At 39.8% G+C, this 20,362-nt stretch overlaps 1 protein-coding gene across 1 annotated transcript in view; it reads left to right on the forward strand.

The window, feature by feature from the left end:
• The window catches only part of UBL3 (ubiquitin like 3), a 55,635-nt gene extending 44,953 nt beyond the window's left edge, over positions 1–10,682 (forward strand). The window contains exons 2-5 of the mRNA XM_083854966.1: positions 463–571; positions 4,191–4,277; positions 8,429–8,506; positions 8,913–10,682. Coding sequence (XP_083711092.1) covers positions 463–571; positions 4,191–4,277; positions 8,429–8,506; positions 8,913–8,965 — 327 coding nt within the window. The 3' untranslated portion in view covers positions 8,966–10,682. The remainder of the gene's footprint in view (positions 1–462; positions 572–4,190; positions 4,278–8,428; positions 8,507–8,912) is intronic.
• The last annotated feature ends 9,680 nt before the right edge of the window (positions 10,683–20,362 follow it).

The following is a 20,362-nucleotide window of genomic DNA, read 5'->3' on the forward strand; positions in this document are numbered from 1 at the left end:
GGAGGGGGAGCATTCTAGAGCTTTTATTAAGTCTCACAGGCTATTCAGGTGCAGATTTTGATATTTTAATTCTTTCTGTTTAAGTTAATTTTCCAGGTTTATGTTTTTCCTCTTTGTTCAGGAGCTATGTTGCTTATGTGTCATTGCTAGAGTATGTTTCTAGCTTATTGAAAGCTATTTTTTACTGGCACAGTTGATTCAATCACTAACAGAATCTTCTGGTGTTTATAATCAAAAATGCCAGCTGTTAGAATTTAATCTTCCTAGATTATGGGTGTATGACCAACATTTAATTGACCTCTTTGACCCTCTTTTTAACATATGTTAACATATTAAACTGTTTTCTCAAATAATTTGGACCAGTCTTCCACAACCAACAACAGTTTAGTAACTGTAAAAAATAAATAATTTAAGCAATCTCTGTAAACTTCCCTAATACAAATGTTTTGGATTTTTTACCAGATAAATTTGCGCCTCATCTTGGTAAGCGGGAAAACAAAAGAGTTCCTGTTTTCACCGAATGACTCTGCTGCAGATATTGCAAAACATGTCTATGACAACTGGCCAATGGGTGAGTAGCAGTGTGGCTTTGGCTTTTTAACTGGTGAGCAAGGAGCCTCCCTGTATATTCAGACTAAAGTGTCAGTAAACTGATCTCTTGCTCAACATCCAGATTAAATATGTTTATTCACTATCTGGACAAAGATTTATATAGAAATACAGGGGTGCTGCCTTCTTTTTCATAGTTTGTTTAGTTGGGCAGATTTTTAGATGCCAGGATTGTTTCCTACTTTATTTCTAGAATTTGCTTCCCCAAATTGAAGTGCTTCTTTCGCCCTATCTTTAGACACTTTTCTTTATCGATCGTGTTAGAGGATCTAGTAAATGTGAGGAAATGTTGGAGGTATAAAACCTCTTATGTGAGGACAGCTAAAATAAAACATGCGAAGTCACAGGAATGCATTAGTGAAATTGAGTCTGAAGTACTTTTTCTTTACTGCCTTATCTTGGAAAAGATCTGTAATACTGATATTTTTAAAGGAAAAAAAATTATATACAAACCCATTTTAAGAGACATTAGAAGACTGGATGTTGTTTGTGTAAATATACTTGGTGTCATACAGGAATACTGGCTTTGGAAAATAGACTTAAGAACTTGAGATGTGTATTCACATATGTGAATAGTTCCCCAAAACAAAGTGCTTCTGTTCTCCCCAACTATGATTTCATGGGAAAATAGCCAAAACACAGACATAGCATTACATACGATGAAAGAAAATGCTTCTTTTGGTGCAGGACTTCATTTGGGTTACTGTTTTGATGTTAAAAAGGCTACTATTTAGACAAATTCAAACATTGGACTATCTGTTTCTGTGGTGCCTTTGTCAAAGACATATGGTGAATGATAGTTTATGCCAAAAAGTTAATGGTGATAATCGGTATTTTAGGCCTTAAACTGGTCCTTGAGGTCAGGAAAAACGTTCACTTTGTTGTTTCATTTGCTGGGATACAGTATTATGTATTTAGTAGAATATGTAATGAAGGAGGAGGTTTTAAATCCTCTGAAGTATTAGATACAGATGTAAAAAATAGGCTTTAAAAATAGGTTAACACAGCATCTATGCTGTACATATTTTAATGTGTGCCTATAACGTAGTTGTCGTGACCAAATCTTCTTTGTGTACATTTATCTGAATTGGTAGAAGCAGAACTGGATTTTTTTTCCTTACTCAAGTTTATGCCTGTGAACATGTGATGTCATGTTCACAGTCTTGTGCAGAGCTTGAAAGTTGCAGATTCTGAGTTTAGAGTTGGGAAGAAACCCAGACTTTAAAGTCTCTTCTTTAAAATAAATGTAGAACCAGGCATGGAAACCTCAGTTCAAATACCTTCTGTCCTGAGGGAGTGCTCTAAATTTTGATGAATATTTAATTGCCTTTGCAAAGAAGAATAGTCTCAATTTAAAAGAAAAAAAAAAAACAAAAAAAAAAAAAAAAAAACAAAAAAAAAAAACAAAACAAAAAAAAAAAAAAAAAACCAAAACAAAAAAAAAAACCACCTCACTTCAGAATAGCATATAGATTTTCACAAACATTAGCCCATTAGGTGTTTTCAGACTGAGAGTGCTCCTCTTCACCACAGGACTGAGAAATCTTGATGAGGACTAAAATGCCTTGAAACAGAGATGTTACAGTTGTTTTTACCACCATTTTGACTTGTCATGATCTTGTAGGGAAAAAAAGGAATGAAATAACCTCTATCACATGCTGGCAGGATTAAGGCAAACATTGCCCCACCTCTTTTGGCAATATAGTTGTTAATTAAGGATCTCTTGACTTGCAGTAGAAAATGCCAAATTTATTTAAATGCATATAATCTAGATAGGTTACCTGTTTTCTTCTTCCCCTCCCCATTTTCTTCTCAATAATATTAACTTCTTTCTTGTACAGCAATTATCAGAACTTAAAAAAAAAAAAAAAAAAAAAGAAAAAGGTAGGTTCAGTGAGTCCTTGGCTCATTTAGTCATCGGTGGAAATTAAAATTTGAATTCATGTCAGAAAGAAATGTTTCAGACTTCCAGCCAAGAAGCAGAAATTAAAAGGATGGGTAACTTGGCAGCTTAACAGTGAGAAAATACCTGTGCCAAAAATCTAGTCTGTCTTCTTTTGGTTGTGGTTTTACATCATTATGGCACTGTCAACTGGCTGAAATTCTCCTCTTTACAACCACAGTATAGTGGAGTTCAGGCTGTATGGAGTAAAAGAAACCAAAACAAAACTGTTATGGTAGCAGTGTGATAATTCAGATCCTTGATGTAGCCCACTTCACAGCACAGCAGAACAGGCATGTGCTTGAGTTGCAAGACAATTGAATCAGACCCTAAGTGGAAATACTTGAAATTCAAATAGCTTCGGTTGCCTGATTTGATCTAATCTTATAACCCAGGCACATGGGAGCAGCTGGGAGTGTTGGAGGTTCTGCTGCTGGTACCAGCCTTGTTCCCTGTGGTCTTGGGCTGAGATGGCTCGTGCTGCCCAGTCTCTGCCTGCTTGCTTTTTGCACTAGATGCCTCTCAGTACACTCTGCAGCTGTGGCTTTTGTTTGAAATGCTTCCCCTTCTACCCTTTTCAGTTCTTCTCCTTTTGTGGTGCCAGTTGCTATTGCCTGTATGTTAATTGTATGTTCCCAGTGAACAGGTTGGTTTCTGTGGCTTGTCCTGATCCCTTGCTGAATATTCATTTTGCTGTATAAACACTACAAAAACAGAGAGAGAGAACATTTGTGAACAACTGTTGCCAGATATCTGGTCATCTAAGAAACAGAAGACACTGTATTCCTAGAGAGACCATTTAAATTCAACATTTCAAGGCTTTGTGATACTTGTTCTGAAAGCAAAGTGCATATTTATTTGTTCTTCACATTGTGACAGGGAATGGAAAAAGAGTAGGAAAAGACTATTTAAGCTTATAATTTATTTATGATAGCTTAAGCATTATAGGAAAACGAATGCTTGGGGTTTTTTTGAACCACTGTTTGCCACCTAAAAACATTCACGGATGGGCCTTTGAGAAGCTCCTTAAAATGTATTGGTGAGTGTCTGCTCTGAGAGAGCCTCTGTTGCTGCTCTGCGGTGGCGGTCGGGGGCTGCTCAGGTCACTGCCCCCTCCAGACATGGAACTGGCTGGATCTGGCCATCATCGAACGGCGCTGAGCTGCCTCCGGAGCTTTTTCTCAGAGTCCTGTTTCAAGTGACCCATCACATGCGCACTCGCTCTGTGTGTGGCAGCTTCCCCTTGCTGGAGAACAGCCCCAGTCAGTCAGTTAGAAGTATGGCTTGGGAAACTTCAGAATGGCCTGGATATCAAGAATCAGGAAGCAATTTGCATGTATGAAATATTTTAGGGCTTGTGTATGTACTAAATATATCCTGCAGTCTGTGACATCAGTAATATTTATACTTGCAGACATAAAATTACCTGTTTCAATGCCCAGTGTCAAATAATAAATTCAAGAATAGACTTCAGGAGTGCTGGCCTTGAATTGTCCTCCTATACCTTCAGCCTATGTTCTCTCTTTAGTGTTTTATGCAAAAGAGTCCTGTTCCCGATTTTCTTCCTGCGTAAAGGTGAGAGAAATAACAAAAGATGTTTTTATTACAATCTAACTGTGGAAATTCTCTCTCTCTTCAGATTGGGAAGAAGAACAAGTCAGCAGTCCAAATATCTTGCGGCTTATTTATCAAGGGAGGTTTCTTCATGGCAATGTGACATTAGGAGGTATGAAAATAATTTTTATTATACATGTTACAGTTAGGCAAAGGGGATATTTACAGTTCTGTGAATACGGATTTACTGTTCAAGATCACAGGATGGCCTGCTTTAAACTGTTTTGTTATGCATAGAGTGACATTGTACTTTATTGCGGATTTTTCCATCTTGTTACTATGAGTTGTTAACTTTGTGAGGTACCACCTGCTAAGTCAAGTCTCCTCTCACACAAAGAGGCTGTAGTGCTGCTGCTTTTATTTGTTGTCTTTCTAAATGGAATATTTTGTTCCACCTCTCTTACACTGCATTTGCAGGACAAGCTACTTAATAAATATCTGAAGTATATTTAAAATGCTTAATAAACTTTATGATAATTGGTCAAACAATACTTTAAATCTTAGTGCAATGCAGGAAGACACCCTATGAATGAGAATGAGGGGAAGCATTCTTGCTGTCCAGTGCTCTCCCAGGGATACAATTGCATAGTTATTGGAAAACAACAGTAAATGGCTTCACTTCGTTTGCTAAGGAAATGCAATTCAACTGTGCCCCCTCGTGGCAACTGTTTCCCCACAATTACGCATTTTGGTGGGAACCCTTGATAGAGATGTGACACATTTGTTAAGTCATCTCTCCTTTTGTAGGTAGCATTTGCTAATGGGAATATTAGCTGTATCAAGGACTAAACAATATGAGACTCTCCATTCTGTGCATTTTAAAACAAATTAATGCTTGTACTTTGTATGTTCAAATTATTTATGGTTTGGTACCTGAATGCAGTACAGAAAGGAGAATATAATATAATACAAAATCACCAATTAATTGTTTTTGAAGTTATGAAGAATCTGAAAATAATATTTCTGGATTGCTTATGGTGATGTTCCATGAAGAATTGACTGGGATGATATAGCTATTGATTCACTTTCTACCACTCCCAGTGTTGCCTAGTGATGTACCTATGGATTTACTCTCCACATATATAAATATTTAATGCTTCTATATATACAAACAAGATCATTGTAAGCTCAGCTGGAAGAACTCTGAATTTTTTATTTACTCTTTAATTTGTATTTTTACCAGGTGACAGTGAGTGCAGCTAGTAGCAGTTGGAGTAGAGTTGAAAGACAAATATTAAGTCTTGGATCATCTCTGCAATTAAAGATGCTAGTCTTACCCTACATTTCCAGGCAAGGATAGTTAACTGGGATTTACTTTGCCATTCATCTGAGTGTTGCTCTTTACCACCAGCATTTTTTTTTCCCTTTAGTGACATTTGTCTAAATCTGAAAAAATGTTGAATATTTGTTTAATATATATAATATATTATTTAATGAGTTAAGCTGAAAGATAATAGCTGCATGCTGCTGACTCTTGCATTAACTTAGGCTTATGAATTTTGAACACTTCCTTGGGTTCAGGGCATTTTAGTTCATTCTTAATCATTCATGCGTTGCGATTTAATCATCATGTTTTACCCCAAGGATCTTACATGTATATTAGTGTTTTTCAAAAATATTTTTGTTGCTGTATTGTTTTAAGAAACAGAATCTCTAAAACATTGGCTTAACTTTAGCACTAATGAAGTTATCAGGAGTAAGATTACACAGCTGAAAGGGGAACAGGACAGGAATTCATGAAACAGCCTGAAAGGCTCTTACTTCAGTTTGTGTTGTTCATTAGAGGTAACCTTAAGTGAACTAGTTACCTTTAAAATAGTGGGTGGAGGGGGGAGGTTTCTTGCTAAACACAATATTTATATTATGTTTCTTATACTATCATAATACACTTTCATTAAGCTTTTCTAGCTGCAGTTTTCTTTGAGTTATAGCACTTAGTGTTATATTTGCTTTAGGTGATTAGGAAATACTGACTGGAGTTTGGACCTCCTGAAAATCACCTTATCATCCAGTGAAACAGAAGTTTCCAAGGAAACAGTTGCTGTTTTCTTTTTTTAACTGGAGTCCATTTTTATTCACTTTTACCTTACATGTCCGTGTAGTGGCTTATGAATTTGAGACTCCTATAAACTTAAGATGCCTCAAAAATGAGAATTTGATAGGAAAAAGTGCTTTTGAGTGAAAAACTTTATTTTCAAGAATTCATCCCTTTTGATACCTCCTCTGAATGGCCTGTCTCTACAAGAGCAGCAGAGCCAATGGCATTGGAAGCAGTGTAGAGCAGACACCTCTGTAAAGCTGCACTGCTTTTGCCTGCAGTGCTTGAGCCACAGTGTTTTGTAGTGTCCTGCCTGTGCAGAGGGCTGGGGAGTTGGCTAGCAAGGCAAAGTCTGTTGCTCAGCTTCCAACAGGAAATTTAATCCTTTGGCTAAATATTTGTTCTGCAGTTTGCATTTCAAATAATATTAATTAGGGAAGTAATACATAATCAACAGTTCTTAATTTCTTGGTAGATAATGATAATCAGCAGCATTTGCTTCCTTATTTACTGTGGAAGGGAAGTCAACCCGCCATGTGCCATCCACAGTCCAAAAGGGGGTGAAAAGTAAGTTCTGACAACAGAAAATATGGAAAAACAAAGGAATTGAACAGTTGGGAAAGCTATTAAATACAATTTTGGATAAAGTGAGAGCACAAAGAAAAGAGCAAGAAAGGATTACTGAGCTTAGATTAGCTGCTCAGATGCTGTCATGGTGCTCCAAGCAAGAAGCTGGAAATTTCTAGCTAGAAATTAGTTAATATAAATATTAGCATAGTTCTACTTGATTACTGTAAGTAGTTAATATCCACAACTCACTAATCAAGTCTCCAGACCTGTGTTGGTATTTTGAAAGATGTTTCTAATGTGATTATTTTGTAATTCAAGAGTTCATGTTTTGAAGACAGTCCTTTTCCATGGAGTTTGCAAAGAACATATGAACAGTCAGTTAGAGTTTTCAGTTGTATCATGGTATCAAGTACCCAAACTACATAATCTTTGTCAGATTTCAAGCTATCAATAGCTTCTAGTTGCAGACACAGGCAGTACTTCAAGTAAACTAAGCAACTTTCAGATTTGCCTTTCCATAGAGATGGCTTTTCCCAAAGTACAGCTGCATCAAAGAATCTTGTGGAGCTCCGGATCCCTTTGTGTGCTTAGACCTGTGTTTGAAACTGTGTTTTAATCATAATTTGCATTTTTTAAAATAAACATGTAGGCAACAAACATGGTTTAATAGCGGTGTTGTTGTGAGGCTTTTTATTAGTGAATCTTTAATCTGTGCTGTAATGAGTAAAGTAGAGAGGCATTTTTTGCTTCACTTCAGGTGAAGCACTTCAAAATCTGCCTTCAGGTTTTTGGCCATTCCTTATTCATTTATTCACTTAAAATGTCATTTCACTGTATGTGAAAATAAAGGCTGGAACTTGAGTTTAATAGGACAAAGTCTACTCAAATCAGGTTTTTTTGTGTATTAAGGATTCAATTCTTGTTAAATTTATCACCGACTTTTTTTTCCACTGTAAGTTGGGAAGTACAGAAGTTAGACCATCTTTGCCTTCTATTTCTCAGAAAAACAATCAAAGAAGATACTCTATGTATACAGTGTATTTGTATACTTAAATTATCTTTTTACCTTCAGACACAAGCAGAATGAATTGTGGAAGGCACTATTTTTTTAAAAATTTTGTGTTGCTAAAGCTTACAAAGGCAGCATTATGCGAACTACTACTTTAAATTTGATATTTTTCACATGCAGCTGATGTTACAGATTAGTCTTAAAAGGCAAGATGCAGACATTTTGTATTTCAAAAAATCAGTATCAGGGATCAAAATTTGTTTTAGGAAAATCTGTTTTGCAGTAGAGGCCCAGTGTTTTGATATCTCACGAATAACTATTTGGTGGCTGCATTAGCAACTTTTTTGCATCCTTGTCATTAAAGAGTGCTTAACACCTGAGTCTTGGCATGAAAGCCCACTTCACTTTTTACTCAAAAGAGGAAGGCTAAGTTTTCTGAAGGAGTACATTGTCTTTAAGTGTTCTAAGTGACTATTGTCATGCCCTGAGTCCCTGATTTATCAAACTTCAACAGTAAGAGTTCAAACCTAACAGTATGAATTTTTGAACAGGTGCTAATCCAATTATAGTTTGTTTCAGTTGGGTATTTTGGAGATAAAAGGGCTGATATAATGCATTAATAACTCTCCCTTTCCTCTTTTTCCAGCATTAAAACTTCCTTTTGGCAAAACAACAGTGATGCATTTGGTGGCTAGAGAGACACTGCCAGAACCAAACTCTCAAGGTAGGCTGGGCACTAGAGGAGTTTCTTACTTGAGTACATGGCAAAGTGGTCAGGTGTCTTACGGGCTTTTTGAGTATTTCATAGTAGAGAAAAGTCAAGTCCTTGTACTTTTTTGTGAAGAAGATAATGGAATGCTTTTGTACATGTTTGTAGAAAACTAAGGAATAATAAGCTTTCTGGTTTAGCATTTTTATATAGTGCAGAAACTTACTCAGTTCTTAAAAGTTTGTTTTTATTGTGAAAGCTACTCCTGATTTATTTTTCAGTTATGTATGCATGTGTATAAAATTAAATATTTTCTTTCTAGAAATAATTAAGAACAGACTTTTATTAAGCATAGTCTCACACAAAACAGACTCATTGCTTTAGAAATGGAATGTAAGTAAAACTTCTGTTTTCTTTGCAGGTCAAAGGAACCGTGAAAAAACTGGAGAAAGCAATTGCTGTGTAATCCTGTAAACCCTGTTAGCTTTACCTGCTAAGTGTGATGTAATATAGTCTTTGTCTTTCATGCTGCTGGAATAGAAGAGGCCCTACCTTGCTTCAAACACCTGTAGGAAGAGCCTGTCTGTAAATCCATGGAACTGAAATAATACATGAACACTGTCTCATTAGTCTTTCTTTTTTTAAAAAAGCGAAAGATCTATGAACACTTTAATTGTTTTATTTTTTTCAATTCTTCCTTTTTGTTTGTTGAATAATCTTACTGTGCATCACTTTTTGAAAGAATTCAATCTCCAGAAAGGTTTGTGTTCTTTTCCATAGCAGGAATCTTTTTGCTACCACAAAAATCTGCATTAACCGGACCTAACCAGTCAAGCTTTCTAGATGCAATTTGCACTAAATATGGTTGACAGTATATTTCTCATCAACAATCTCTAACAATATTTGAGACATCTAGTAATCCACAATGTATAATGCAACACTGGAAAATAGTATATTACTAATTAAAACAAATCTCACTTATGGCCAAATCAAAGGAAAAACTGTTAAGTCAATTCTACCTAAGTCAACCTCGGTGGCCAAACTGGCACAGAATACTAACTAAACCAAGTCTAACTATATATATTTTCACTGCAACAAAGAAAAAATACTATGTGCCTGTAATTTAAAAGCACTCTGTAGAGGGCTGATGAAACTGATTTTTTTGTTACTGTGTGCACTCCAATCGTGTGTTAGTTGAGTGCTTATTCAGACAGCACAAACAAGTGCAGAGAGTGCATTTCCTAGCCTTAATATGGGAGGGGTAGTTTCCTGTAGTTCATAGGCTTTTATTATTGTGCATAAACGTTAGAAAACATCATTTACTAATCAATTTTATGTATTTGAATATTGGCAATTGGTGTTTTTCGGTCATTTTTCTCATCTGTACCTTAGACTCCAGTGTCATGCTTACTCATTAGAGATTTCAAAAGAATTATTAAAATTTAAAAAGCAAAAAGAAAAACCTCTGCCATAGTACTAGTTCTGTTTCTTTATGTAATCTGCATTTGGTATTAGTGCTTGCAATGGTATTAAAATCAGAAGCTGATTTTTGAAGGCATACATAATTGAAAAGGATGCCATTCTTTTATTTCATATCAATAATTTAAATGTTGATATGCTAAAGAAATTTGCACAGCACTAAAGCATGAGCTAGTTTCATCTAAACCTGTAAAAAATAAAAATAAATAAAAATTAAAAAATATTAAAGATTTTATATTTTTTCACTGGGGAGGAATTCTTCCTGGGTGAAATTACAAATATGTGTAGAATATATTTAATAAAAATCTTATAAAATACATAACTATAGAAGTTAAATATAGATTGGCGTGTAGTATAATAGAACAATATTCCATATAAATAGCTTTAGCCTTTAAAAATCTGAGTCACAGGTTGACATTGTGTTCTGTACTTAAGTGTCCACAACTCTTACAGATGTTCTGTGTAATCGTTTTTTTCCGAATGATTGGCATCATTCAAATGTAAACAGGTTATTTTATTCATTGTTACTGCTTTGATGAAATGCTTTATATGCAGTAGATTTACAAAAATATTGTTCATACTGATCAGAATTAAATTTGTATAGAGCAGAGTTTTAAAACAAATTGTAAATAGCACTAAACATTTTCTTTCTGCAACCTGTACTGATAGACACTTCTGTAAACTAAATAAAAGAATATTGTAGTGCATTTCAGTGGTGTTTCAAGGGTTGTAATTGGGTCTGAACTGCTTTTAATAGTACTTCTTAATCTGGAAATTAAGTAAGGACTCTATTTTACTTGTTTAACAAAAAGGAGGGGCACAAAGTCTCCTGAAAAATGCTAATGGGATTTATCACTTCAATATTTGTTTTCCTTTCACTTCGTAAGTGGCCTGGAAGTCTTTTCTCAGTTGAAGAGAAATGTGAGCATGAGCAGTTGGAAATGTGCAGCCGTGTCACACCCTTTGGTGTGTCTCACAGGAGCTGTGAGTACTGTGAGTTTTTGCAGTCTTCATTTACTGATAGCAAAGAGCACACACATACCCCTTGAGGTGTTGGGAACTGAGATAACACCATTATGTGCTCATTACCAAAATGAATCTTGGGAAGGGGCTTTTCCTACTACTTTGCAGTGTGGTTGCTAAATAAGAAACTGTAGTGACACAAGCCTTTTTCTTTAAAAAGGCAGAAGTGTGAAAGACTTTTCCAAAATGCTGACCACCCAAGTAATACAGACTTAGATGGGAAATGGCTATGACAGCACAAGAAAAAGAAATGGTCTGAGACAGGACATGCTCAGTTGAGTTGAACAAGTCTTTCAAATGCATTGATTTTGAAAAAAGAACGCACGAGATGCAATCCTGGTTTGAAAAAGTAGCCAGGTACTTAATACAGAACCAATACATGAAGATCCAGAAGTTTCTAGTTAAAGTATTTGGTGAGGTTCTGTAGCAAAGTATGCAGAGTTCCCTTTTGTTAAGATGAAGAAGATGCATACATGCACATGTCCAAGCAAATCCTTAAATACTGCCTGGCATTTAAAGCATGCCAAAATGACTCCTGCAGAAAGTGGATAGAACAGTTTGCCTGAATTTTCCCACCAATTGTCAGAGTTCTGCCCGTGGAAGAGCATTTCTGTTGTGGTGTGAGGCGGGTGGAAAACTAGGGCAGGGGGATTGCTAAAAGATGTGTGCTTTTTTCCTTGTGTGTTTTGTATTGTGATTTGTGTATTTGCCAAAACAAAAGCAGTAGCTCTTAATCCCACATTTTCCAGCCTTGCTAAAGCTCATGCATATGCTTCTCTTCTACTTTGATTGGAGTAAAATGGATACTAGCAGCCCAAAAAGATTAAAGCTAAGTCTTTGCAGGATCACCCTGTAGGATGGTCTGATAATGTACTGAAGAGTTTGACATTTGATTTGCACTGCTAGCTGAAAATGATCTTTTCCCTATGCATGAGTTAATAGATGTCATGAAGGAAGGGAAGGAGAGGATGATCTGGAGGGGAGATTTGGAAGGAGAGGATGATCTGGAGCCCTTCTTATTCTGAAATACCATGAAGGGTATACCATCTGTCTCCTATATCATTGTGCCTGTGTTATAAACAGTCACACATGTGAGGAGTAATATTGTGGCTGATAGCCCAGAGGTCTGTGCAGCCCTTCAGAAGGACCTTGATGGGATGGAGAAATGGGCAGAGGAACTGTCTGAAATTCAACAAAGGCAAATGCAGGGTTCTTCCCCTTCACCAGCACAGGCTGAGGGAAGGAGCTCTGCAGAGAAGGACCTGGGGGTCCTGGTGGACAACAAGCTGTCCCTGAGCCAGCAGTGCCCTTGTGGCCAAGAAGGCCATTGGTGTCCTGGGGTGGATTAGGATGGAAAAGCATTGCCAGCACTTTGGGGGAGGTGATCCTGCCCCTCTGCTCTGCCCTGGTGAGGCCACACCTGGAGTACAGCGTCCAGTTCTGGGCTCCTCAGGACAAGAGACACGTGAAGCTCCTGGAGCTGGTCCAACAGAGGATGCCTGGGGGCCTGGAGCATCTCTCTTACAAGGAAAGCCTGAGGGAGCTGGGCCTGTTCAGCCTCAGGAAGAGACAACTGAGAGGGGACCTCAGCAGTGTCTGTAAGTATCCAGGGGGAGGTGTGAGAGGACAGATCCAGGCTCTGCTCAGCAGTGCTGAGCAATAGGGCAGAAGGCAACAGGCAGAAACTGATGGACAGGAAGTTCCACCTGAACATGAAGAAGAACTTCTTTACTGTGCAGTGACCACACACTGGAACAGACTGCCCAGAGAGGTTGTGGAGTGTCCCTCACTGGAGACATCCAAGAACTGTCAGGATGTAATCCTGTGCCATTTGCTCTGGGATGTCCCTGCTTGAGCAGGGAGGTTGGACCAGATGACCGACTGTAGTCCCTTCCAGACTGCCCATTCTATAATATCTGGTAGCAGTGAAAGTGCTCTACAACTTCTGTTCTCTTAAAGGATAGCAAAATTATGGTTTTGGAAACAATCATGGGGATTAGCTCAGCTGCTGGAGGAAGGAAGCATGGCCACTGTAATATTAGAGGCTTTGCTAAGGTGCTGCATCAAGATTCATTAAATGCCGATTTCTGCAGTTTATGGATACCATTCCTTAACACTGCATTTGCGACAGAAGGAACAATGATTTAATTTAGCTTAGAAATGTACAGCACTTTGTAAAATCTTCCTTCCTCTCTCACAGGTAAGAAGTCAGGGGTGTGTTTCTGGGCTAGCCAGAAATCGGGAGTGGCTGCTGCTGCTTTCCAGGGGAGTAACTTGTGTATTTTGTAGTTCTGTGTGTGCTCTGATAAGATTTCTTACACGAATCTTGCTTCAAGAAGCAAATAGAGCAATGGATATACTTCTCCATGTAAACTCTCTTGCTAACTTAATATTAGGTGGTTAAGCTTAAGCAGATTTTGAGCTGTATGTTCTGTGTAAATTAGCATTTAGACAATTAAGAGCAATTACACTATTGAAAATGGGGGCAATTCTGTGCCTAAATCAGAGGAAATGCCAAAATCTGTTAAGACTCTTAAAAGAGAGTTCTTTTCCCCCTTTATTTCTACTGCACTACTGAGATTCTTCCTAGATACCCTGTCTTGGCCGTAATTCTGAGTTTCAATCTTATTTTCAGAACACAATAAAAGGCTTTTTATTCAAGAGGCTGATGGTAATATATAGTTAATTATAATAAGCTGTTAACAATCCTCAAAAAGTAGGATAATAGAGGCATATTTGTCCTTCTGTGCCACGTGTACATACCTGTGAAGAGATTTAAAATGTGAGAGCTAATTTGCTTACCAATTTACTACACTGGACTGTGTAATTACAAAACCCTACTTATGCTCTGGGTTTTTCCAATAGTTTATTATTGACTTCTTCTGGGGTTTTTTGTTGTTGTTAAGGGTTTGGTTTGGGTTTTTTTTTTTAAATTAATCTGGAAAAGGAATGACCAGTAAGATAGAAAATAATGAAGGTTATGAAAGTCAAGCAGTCAAGCTCACCAAAAAAAAAAAAAAAAAAAAAAAAAAAGAGAGAGAGAGACTGTAATGGTACTTTATCAAGCTCATGGAGTGGATCACAGTGACAAATGAAGCTGCAGTTTGGAATGTGAAAGACAGCATAGGTAGAGGAAAGAAAGTATTCTAACAGCTCTTATTTTTTAAATTAGCTGAACCAGTCCAAGTCTGAGTTCTGGGCATCATGGGCAGATGCTTTGTATTTCAAGTTTCTTAGGATTTTGAAAATGCTAACAAAAATAGTAAGACAGCAGAAATATTACAGAGAGATTGAAAAGAATGAGAGGTTAAAATAGCTACAGTGATGATTAACATAGACAAAATGGATGGAGAACTTCTATTTTTGTCTTGTAGCTTTATAGACCCAGTTTTTACATTTGTAAAGCAGAGGTGACGAATTCAGATTTGATAGAAACATTTTTTCATTAAATGAATGGCACTCACTGCCACCAGAAGTAATTTGAGGAGAACAGTTGAACTAGATATAAAAGTAAAATGGCTTGTTGTATCAGTGAAAATTGATAGAATTTACAGAATTAGCAACATTAGCGATGCCAAACTTTTTCCAACAAGGTGGTATTTTTGTCCTTCAGACATTATGTTACCTTTCAGTGAAGAGCCCAGCTTTGAGGGGAAAAATACTTCTGGCATGTTACCACCTCCATTATGTACAAGCAAGTGCATAATGTGAGCCCCAGGGCCAGCATATCACATACTCCAGCAGCAGTTTATCTCTACAAACCTCCTGCTTCCCAAGAAGAAATTTTGGTTAGAGTTGAAATGATGTTTGAGCTTTCCTGGAGCAGGCTTGAGGGAGTAATTTACTGTGTTTTAGCTGGTAGAGAATGTGAACTACAGTTCCTTAGGGCACAAGCTGCTGCCTTCTTGAGTGGTGCCAAATGCAAGAACCCTGCTTTTATCAATTCCAAGGATGCTGAATTTATAGGTAGTAAATATTTTGACAATTCTAACAGAAAATACTCTTCAACTACTATTTTGTTTGGATAGAGGCAAAGTAGTGGGATGAAACAACAATTTTCCTTTTTTACTTTCATCTTTTCCTTGAACTAAAAATCAGGAAGAGACAATGAGAGAAGTTTTAGGTACCTACCATAGGATCAACCATTAAATGTCTGGTGCAAAATAAACTGACAAGCAGCTGACCATGCAGGAAAGAGCAACTGTAGGAAAGAGGTGATCACTGCCCACACTCAGCAAGTGATTGCCAGGGTGAAGTAGCTCAGGTTGAGAATGAGAGGAAAAATGGGGTGACAGGTTGTCACTTTGGGACTTTCAGCTGGCAAAAAAGAGGAATAGGATCTTGCACCAGTCATTAGGGAGCAGAGTAGCAGAGTAGAACTGCCTGTAGACATTAGATTGGAAAATTAATGTTTAAAGAAATCCATGATACTGGAACTCTATATTGGATGGATGATATTGGACTTCCAGAATGAGGGAAATACATACTGTGTATGTCTTACTTTGATCTGTCTGTTACCTGTCCTGGCTAATTTAAAGAAAGATTTGGTTTCAGTTCTTTAATTTGTGCAGCTCATATGTGCCTAAACAAGGTGTCAGGGAGCTCCAGAGTGCCCTGCAGCCTCACCAGGTAAAAAGTCATCCCTGCAACTGTGCACACTGTGTGAGAGTAAAAGTACAAAGGTCTTGAGTGGTAGAGAATGTGAGCTGGTAGGGATAAAATGTGAGATTTTTAAAGAGCTTGAGTGGGATAAAATATCAGTGTGGTGACTCAGCAGGTATCCAGCCTGGGGAACTCCACCTAATCCATGGGACTATACCAGCTGAGCTGTCTTTCAGTGAATTTGATGGGTGCTCTGGAAAGCAAACAGGCAAGAGTCTTCTCTTGCACTCTTGCATTAATCAAGCAGTGCCAGCCAAACCTTTTAGTTCCTGTCACCATGACTGACAGCATCCCAAGGAAGGGTCTGCTCTCAACAAACAGATATGAAGGCTGCCTCAGGCTTTTTTCTTGTGCTCTGAGCAATGACCATCTCTGGTTTCATCACCAAGGTCTTTGAGCACCACATCATTCTCCTGCCTGCAGACAGGACTCCTCCATGGCTCTGATTGTTGATGGATAGCCTGAACTGCCTAGAGAAGAGGAACATGCTTTGAGCTTCCAAACAAAGTGCAGACCCACCATTCATGACACTTGGCCAGCCCCCAGCTCCAGCTGCATTTGCCTCTTTCCTTTGGCTAAAACTATGTTGCAGAAGAGAACCTCACTAGTGACCAAACTAGTGAGAGCTACTGGCCCTCCTGCAGCAGGGAGGTAGTAACTCCTGGGGGGCTTTTCCAGGTCTGATCATGAGAGCAGATGTGGGTCAGGAGCAGCCTAAGCTCTGCCCCTACTGCAGAGGTGCGTGCTGTGCATGCTCCCATGGGGACCATGGGGAACAGGCAGGGGAAAAGAGCTTTTGGGGGATGGTTTGGGACCTGGCCTTGTTCCTCTTCTCTGCTGCTGGAACTCCTTGTCACAATGGACCAGAGCTGGGATCACAGGCCTTGGCTTCAGCACCCCAAGCTGGCCTGGGAGGAACTTGCCCAGGGTCTGCTCAGCTGCCAGTTCATTTTACCATCTCAAGGTTTGCAATGATTACAACAGTCCTGAGCTCCTGGCTGGGAGGCTGGGATGTAACTGCAGGGCTGGGAAAGCCTGAGGCAGCCCTGTCCTTGGAGAGCTGCTGGGGAGGTGCAGTCAGTGCAGATCACTTCTGCCAGCTCCCTGTGGCTGCACAACAGCCCATCTGTGCCCCAGCCCCTTTCGAGAAGTGACCTTGATTACCATGGTGCTACATGGCCTAACCTGACTGCCTCACTGCCCCTCCTTATTCCCAGATCCAGCGTCCACACCTGAGCTGGTAACTCCTCAGGAATCAAATGCTGCCATGAGCTCCCTGGAGGTGTGCTGCCACCAGTGGGATGGGGGGACCTGAGCTTCCAGAAGGTCTTGCAGGGTACCAGGCCTAAGCCTGTTGCTTTCCTTTGCCTCATTGGCCTGGCAGCTTCCTCTGGGCTTCAGGGGTGGGGTTTTGTCTTCAAAGACACAGTTTCTTCTGCCTGGTGGTTAGAAGGCTGAGGAGGCTTTTGTTCGTGTTAGATCGTGTGTGCACCTGGCTCTTCTTTTTCACCTGAAAGTTAATAGTTAAACCCTGGGGACTGCAGCCAGGCACTGAGAATGCTCTCCTTACCTCTGGAAATTAAGGCAGCTTGAAGGAGTGGTGGCTTGTTGGCTGTGTAGGTGCCAAACGCCCACCCTGCCTTTGAGGAGGGCTGGGTTATCAGTGGTGTAGGGTTGTGCATGGGTGGGAGGATCCGTCTGTGGCAAGGCTTGCATGCACAAGTTCATGGGCTGCTTCAGGGAGCCTGGTCTTAAAGACGTTGGGTTGGTGTTGTGGTATCTAAATCTCTAACTCAGCTTCCCTTTGATTTAGTAAAGAACTTTTGTCCTGTTCCCTGGAAAGGGGAGCCAGTGTGCAGAAGTTCATCAGCTCTGGTAACAGTTCTGCTGGAAATAGCTGCCTGGAGGGTAGGTGTAGGTATTCCCCTGTGCTCCAAGATGGAAGAGTTGGCCACAGCAAACACGGAGATTCCTTGCATCCTCCTTAGATTGAAATATTGCTGCTGCCAGGAAAAACCTGACTGGTTCCTCTCATCCCTGTAGGCTGATTCCAAAACCTGGAGAGACACTTCTCCTTTCTCAGGAGGAAAAACGGGAGATGGAGACAAGAGACATTTTTATGTTGGTGGATTAGGGCAAACACCCTAACACTTAAAAAAAATAAATTAGAGCCTGGAGATAATGAAGCTTCTGAGAGCATGACATAATTTGTGTTCAACAGCTCACCTTTTCAGACACTGAGAGCTATTCAAATGTGAGTGGTTCAGTTCCTACCCCCTGGGATGAATACTCCCTGACTCACCAGATGTTCCTTTGAAGAAGGCCAATGGGATTTGCAAAATCTCAGACTGAAGCTTATTATCTGCTGAGTGAGAAGGCAACAGAACTTGATAGCCCTCCAGAGCTCCTGGCCTTGTGTGGGGCCAGAGAGTCTCGGGCAGCCCCAGCCCCACTGGCACCCCTTGGAAGGAGAGAGAAGGGGCCCAGCAGCTGCCTCAGCCCTGCTCACCTGCATAAGGAGGTTTAAATCAGGAATGTGGGCATCCCTAACCGCACCATCAGGCCAAATAAGTCAAAAGGGTTGTGAGCCAAAGCCGAAACAAAGTATTTGTGGAACGAGAAAGAGATGGTAGGTTCAAGTCCCCTGAAGCAGCATTGCTGTCAGATGCCAGTTTCCAAGGGGAAAGGCAGCATGGTAATGGAAGAGGAGGAAAAAGGCTGAGTGCCATTCAGCTGGGGAAGCAAGCAGGCTTCTGCAGTGTCTCGGCATCAGCAACAAAAGGCTGCTTGTAAATAATGCTGCTTCCAGCACTTTGGGATTTTGTCATATTGAGACTGTATTGATCCCTAGATACAGGTGCTGAATTTCGACATCTGATAGCCTGTTACAGCTGCAGTTCTCGAGCTTGTTTCTTCACAGAAGTAGTTTCCACTGCTGAAAAGAGCTTTGTGTTAAGGAATGCTCCAAGGGAGATGAGCTGGTTTTGTAAGGAAGCACAGAAGTGACTGGTGAGGGGAGCTGAGGCCGTAGCTTTTCATGTGACATTTGTGTCAGGTCCTGACAAGGGACTCACTGCACCTGCAGGTCAGGACTTTCCCTCCTGTACCTGCTGCCATTACTGCATCAAGGGATTTGTGCTTACTGGTATTTCCTTAAGGGTTAAAAATAAGGTGTCACCAAAGGATAATTACCAGAGCAGGCCCTTTTTGTCACTTTTACAGTACTGTAAAAGTAGCTTGAATTCAGTCCTAGTTTTGTAATGAAAACAGTATTTTTCTACTGAAAACTGGAAAAAAAGGATTGCGTATGATACACTAAGGATGCAGAAGCTTGTAATAGATGCTATTATTCATTTTTAGACTGAAAATCCAGCCATGATGTTGGCATCTGATTCAACAAAAATTTCTTCTTTTCCTGTGTGATCTCCATTCTTTACACCTCTTTTGAGCACTGAGTTCACTTGATCAACATGAAAAATCACCTTTCTGGGTGATATGACATCTTGGCAATGCTGGACCATCAGTCATGCTGTGGTGAGAAGAAGTATTTCTTTCTTATGGCTACTCCATCACTGCTCCCTCTTAGGACTGCTGGCCCCAGCATGGGCAGAGGCAGAGGTCACTACCTCTGCCTCTCAATCACACCCTGGATGGGGCTGCCAGGTTTTCAGGTGCTATCAAGAAACTATGAATGGGCGGGCCTCTGAACTTCTTTAGGAAAACTCTGTAATAATTCCCCATTTTGTGTCTCTACATAGATCCTACCAGTGGTCTGTGTACTTATATACTTTTATTTTCTTTTTTCTTTTTTTTTTTTTTTTTTTAATTTTTATAGTGGTAACTACAGGATTTGGTTGGCCAAGCTGCTGCAGCAGGAATCAATCTCCTTTCCTCCTGCGAGGCAGGCACCTTTATGATGTAGTTGTGTGCAGAGCAGTAGCTGCTCTGCCAGTGCAGTCATTACTAAGCAGTCTCAGGGAAGGTTCAGCAAAAACAGCCAAGAGCTGCATCACACACACCACACAGGGAAGGAGGAAATAAGGCTGCTGTACTCTGAGACCATATAGAAAAGGCTTTATAGATGGGAAGGTGGGCTGGTTTGCAGGTGCATCACGTGATGACTGACTTTGGGCTGGTGTAAATAAACATATTGTAACCCTGGGGACCAAACCAGAGGGCTGTCTGCTCTCACCAGCAGCTGCTCCACAGCCATGCTCTCAGATTCCTCTTCCAGTGCATCCTCTCTTTTGGGCTTTTTGCATCTGTCTTAAGCCAAGCTGCAGGATTGCATTCACCATGTGTTGAGAAGGAGGGAAGAGAGATTTTTCCCTGAGTAAGTTAATACAACTCTAAGCTGATATAATATCCCTGTTAGGGAACGGGCAGACGGTAAAGGAGCTTGTACTGACTTTGCCCTATTTAGCTTCACTCCTGTGTTGGTCCCTCAGTGCTTTTTTGCATCTGTCTGAAAACCTGAGCATCCACCTTATATGAGCACTTGAAGCTCGTGTGTTACATGGTGCTGCTGTGCCAACTGCTCTGTTAAATCTGTCAAGCCTAACTGGCCTGTTGGACTGTTGGAGAGCCATAGCTGTCTTCTTTGCTCAGTCTTCCTCTGCCCAGACTACCCTGGGATTATCAGCAAACTGAAAATTGCTGCACAATTTCCTTTCCTTCCTTCAAAGGCTTCTTGGTCAGCCGTTGGTG

This window comes from Zosterops lateralis (assembly GCF_965231275.1).
Source record: "Zosterops lateralis genome assembly, chromosome: 2".
NCBI classification, from domain to species: domain Eukaryota; kingdom Metazoa; phylum Chordata; class Aves; order Passeriformes; family Zosteropidae; genus Zosterops; species Zosterops lateralis.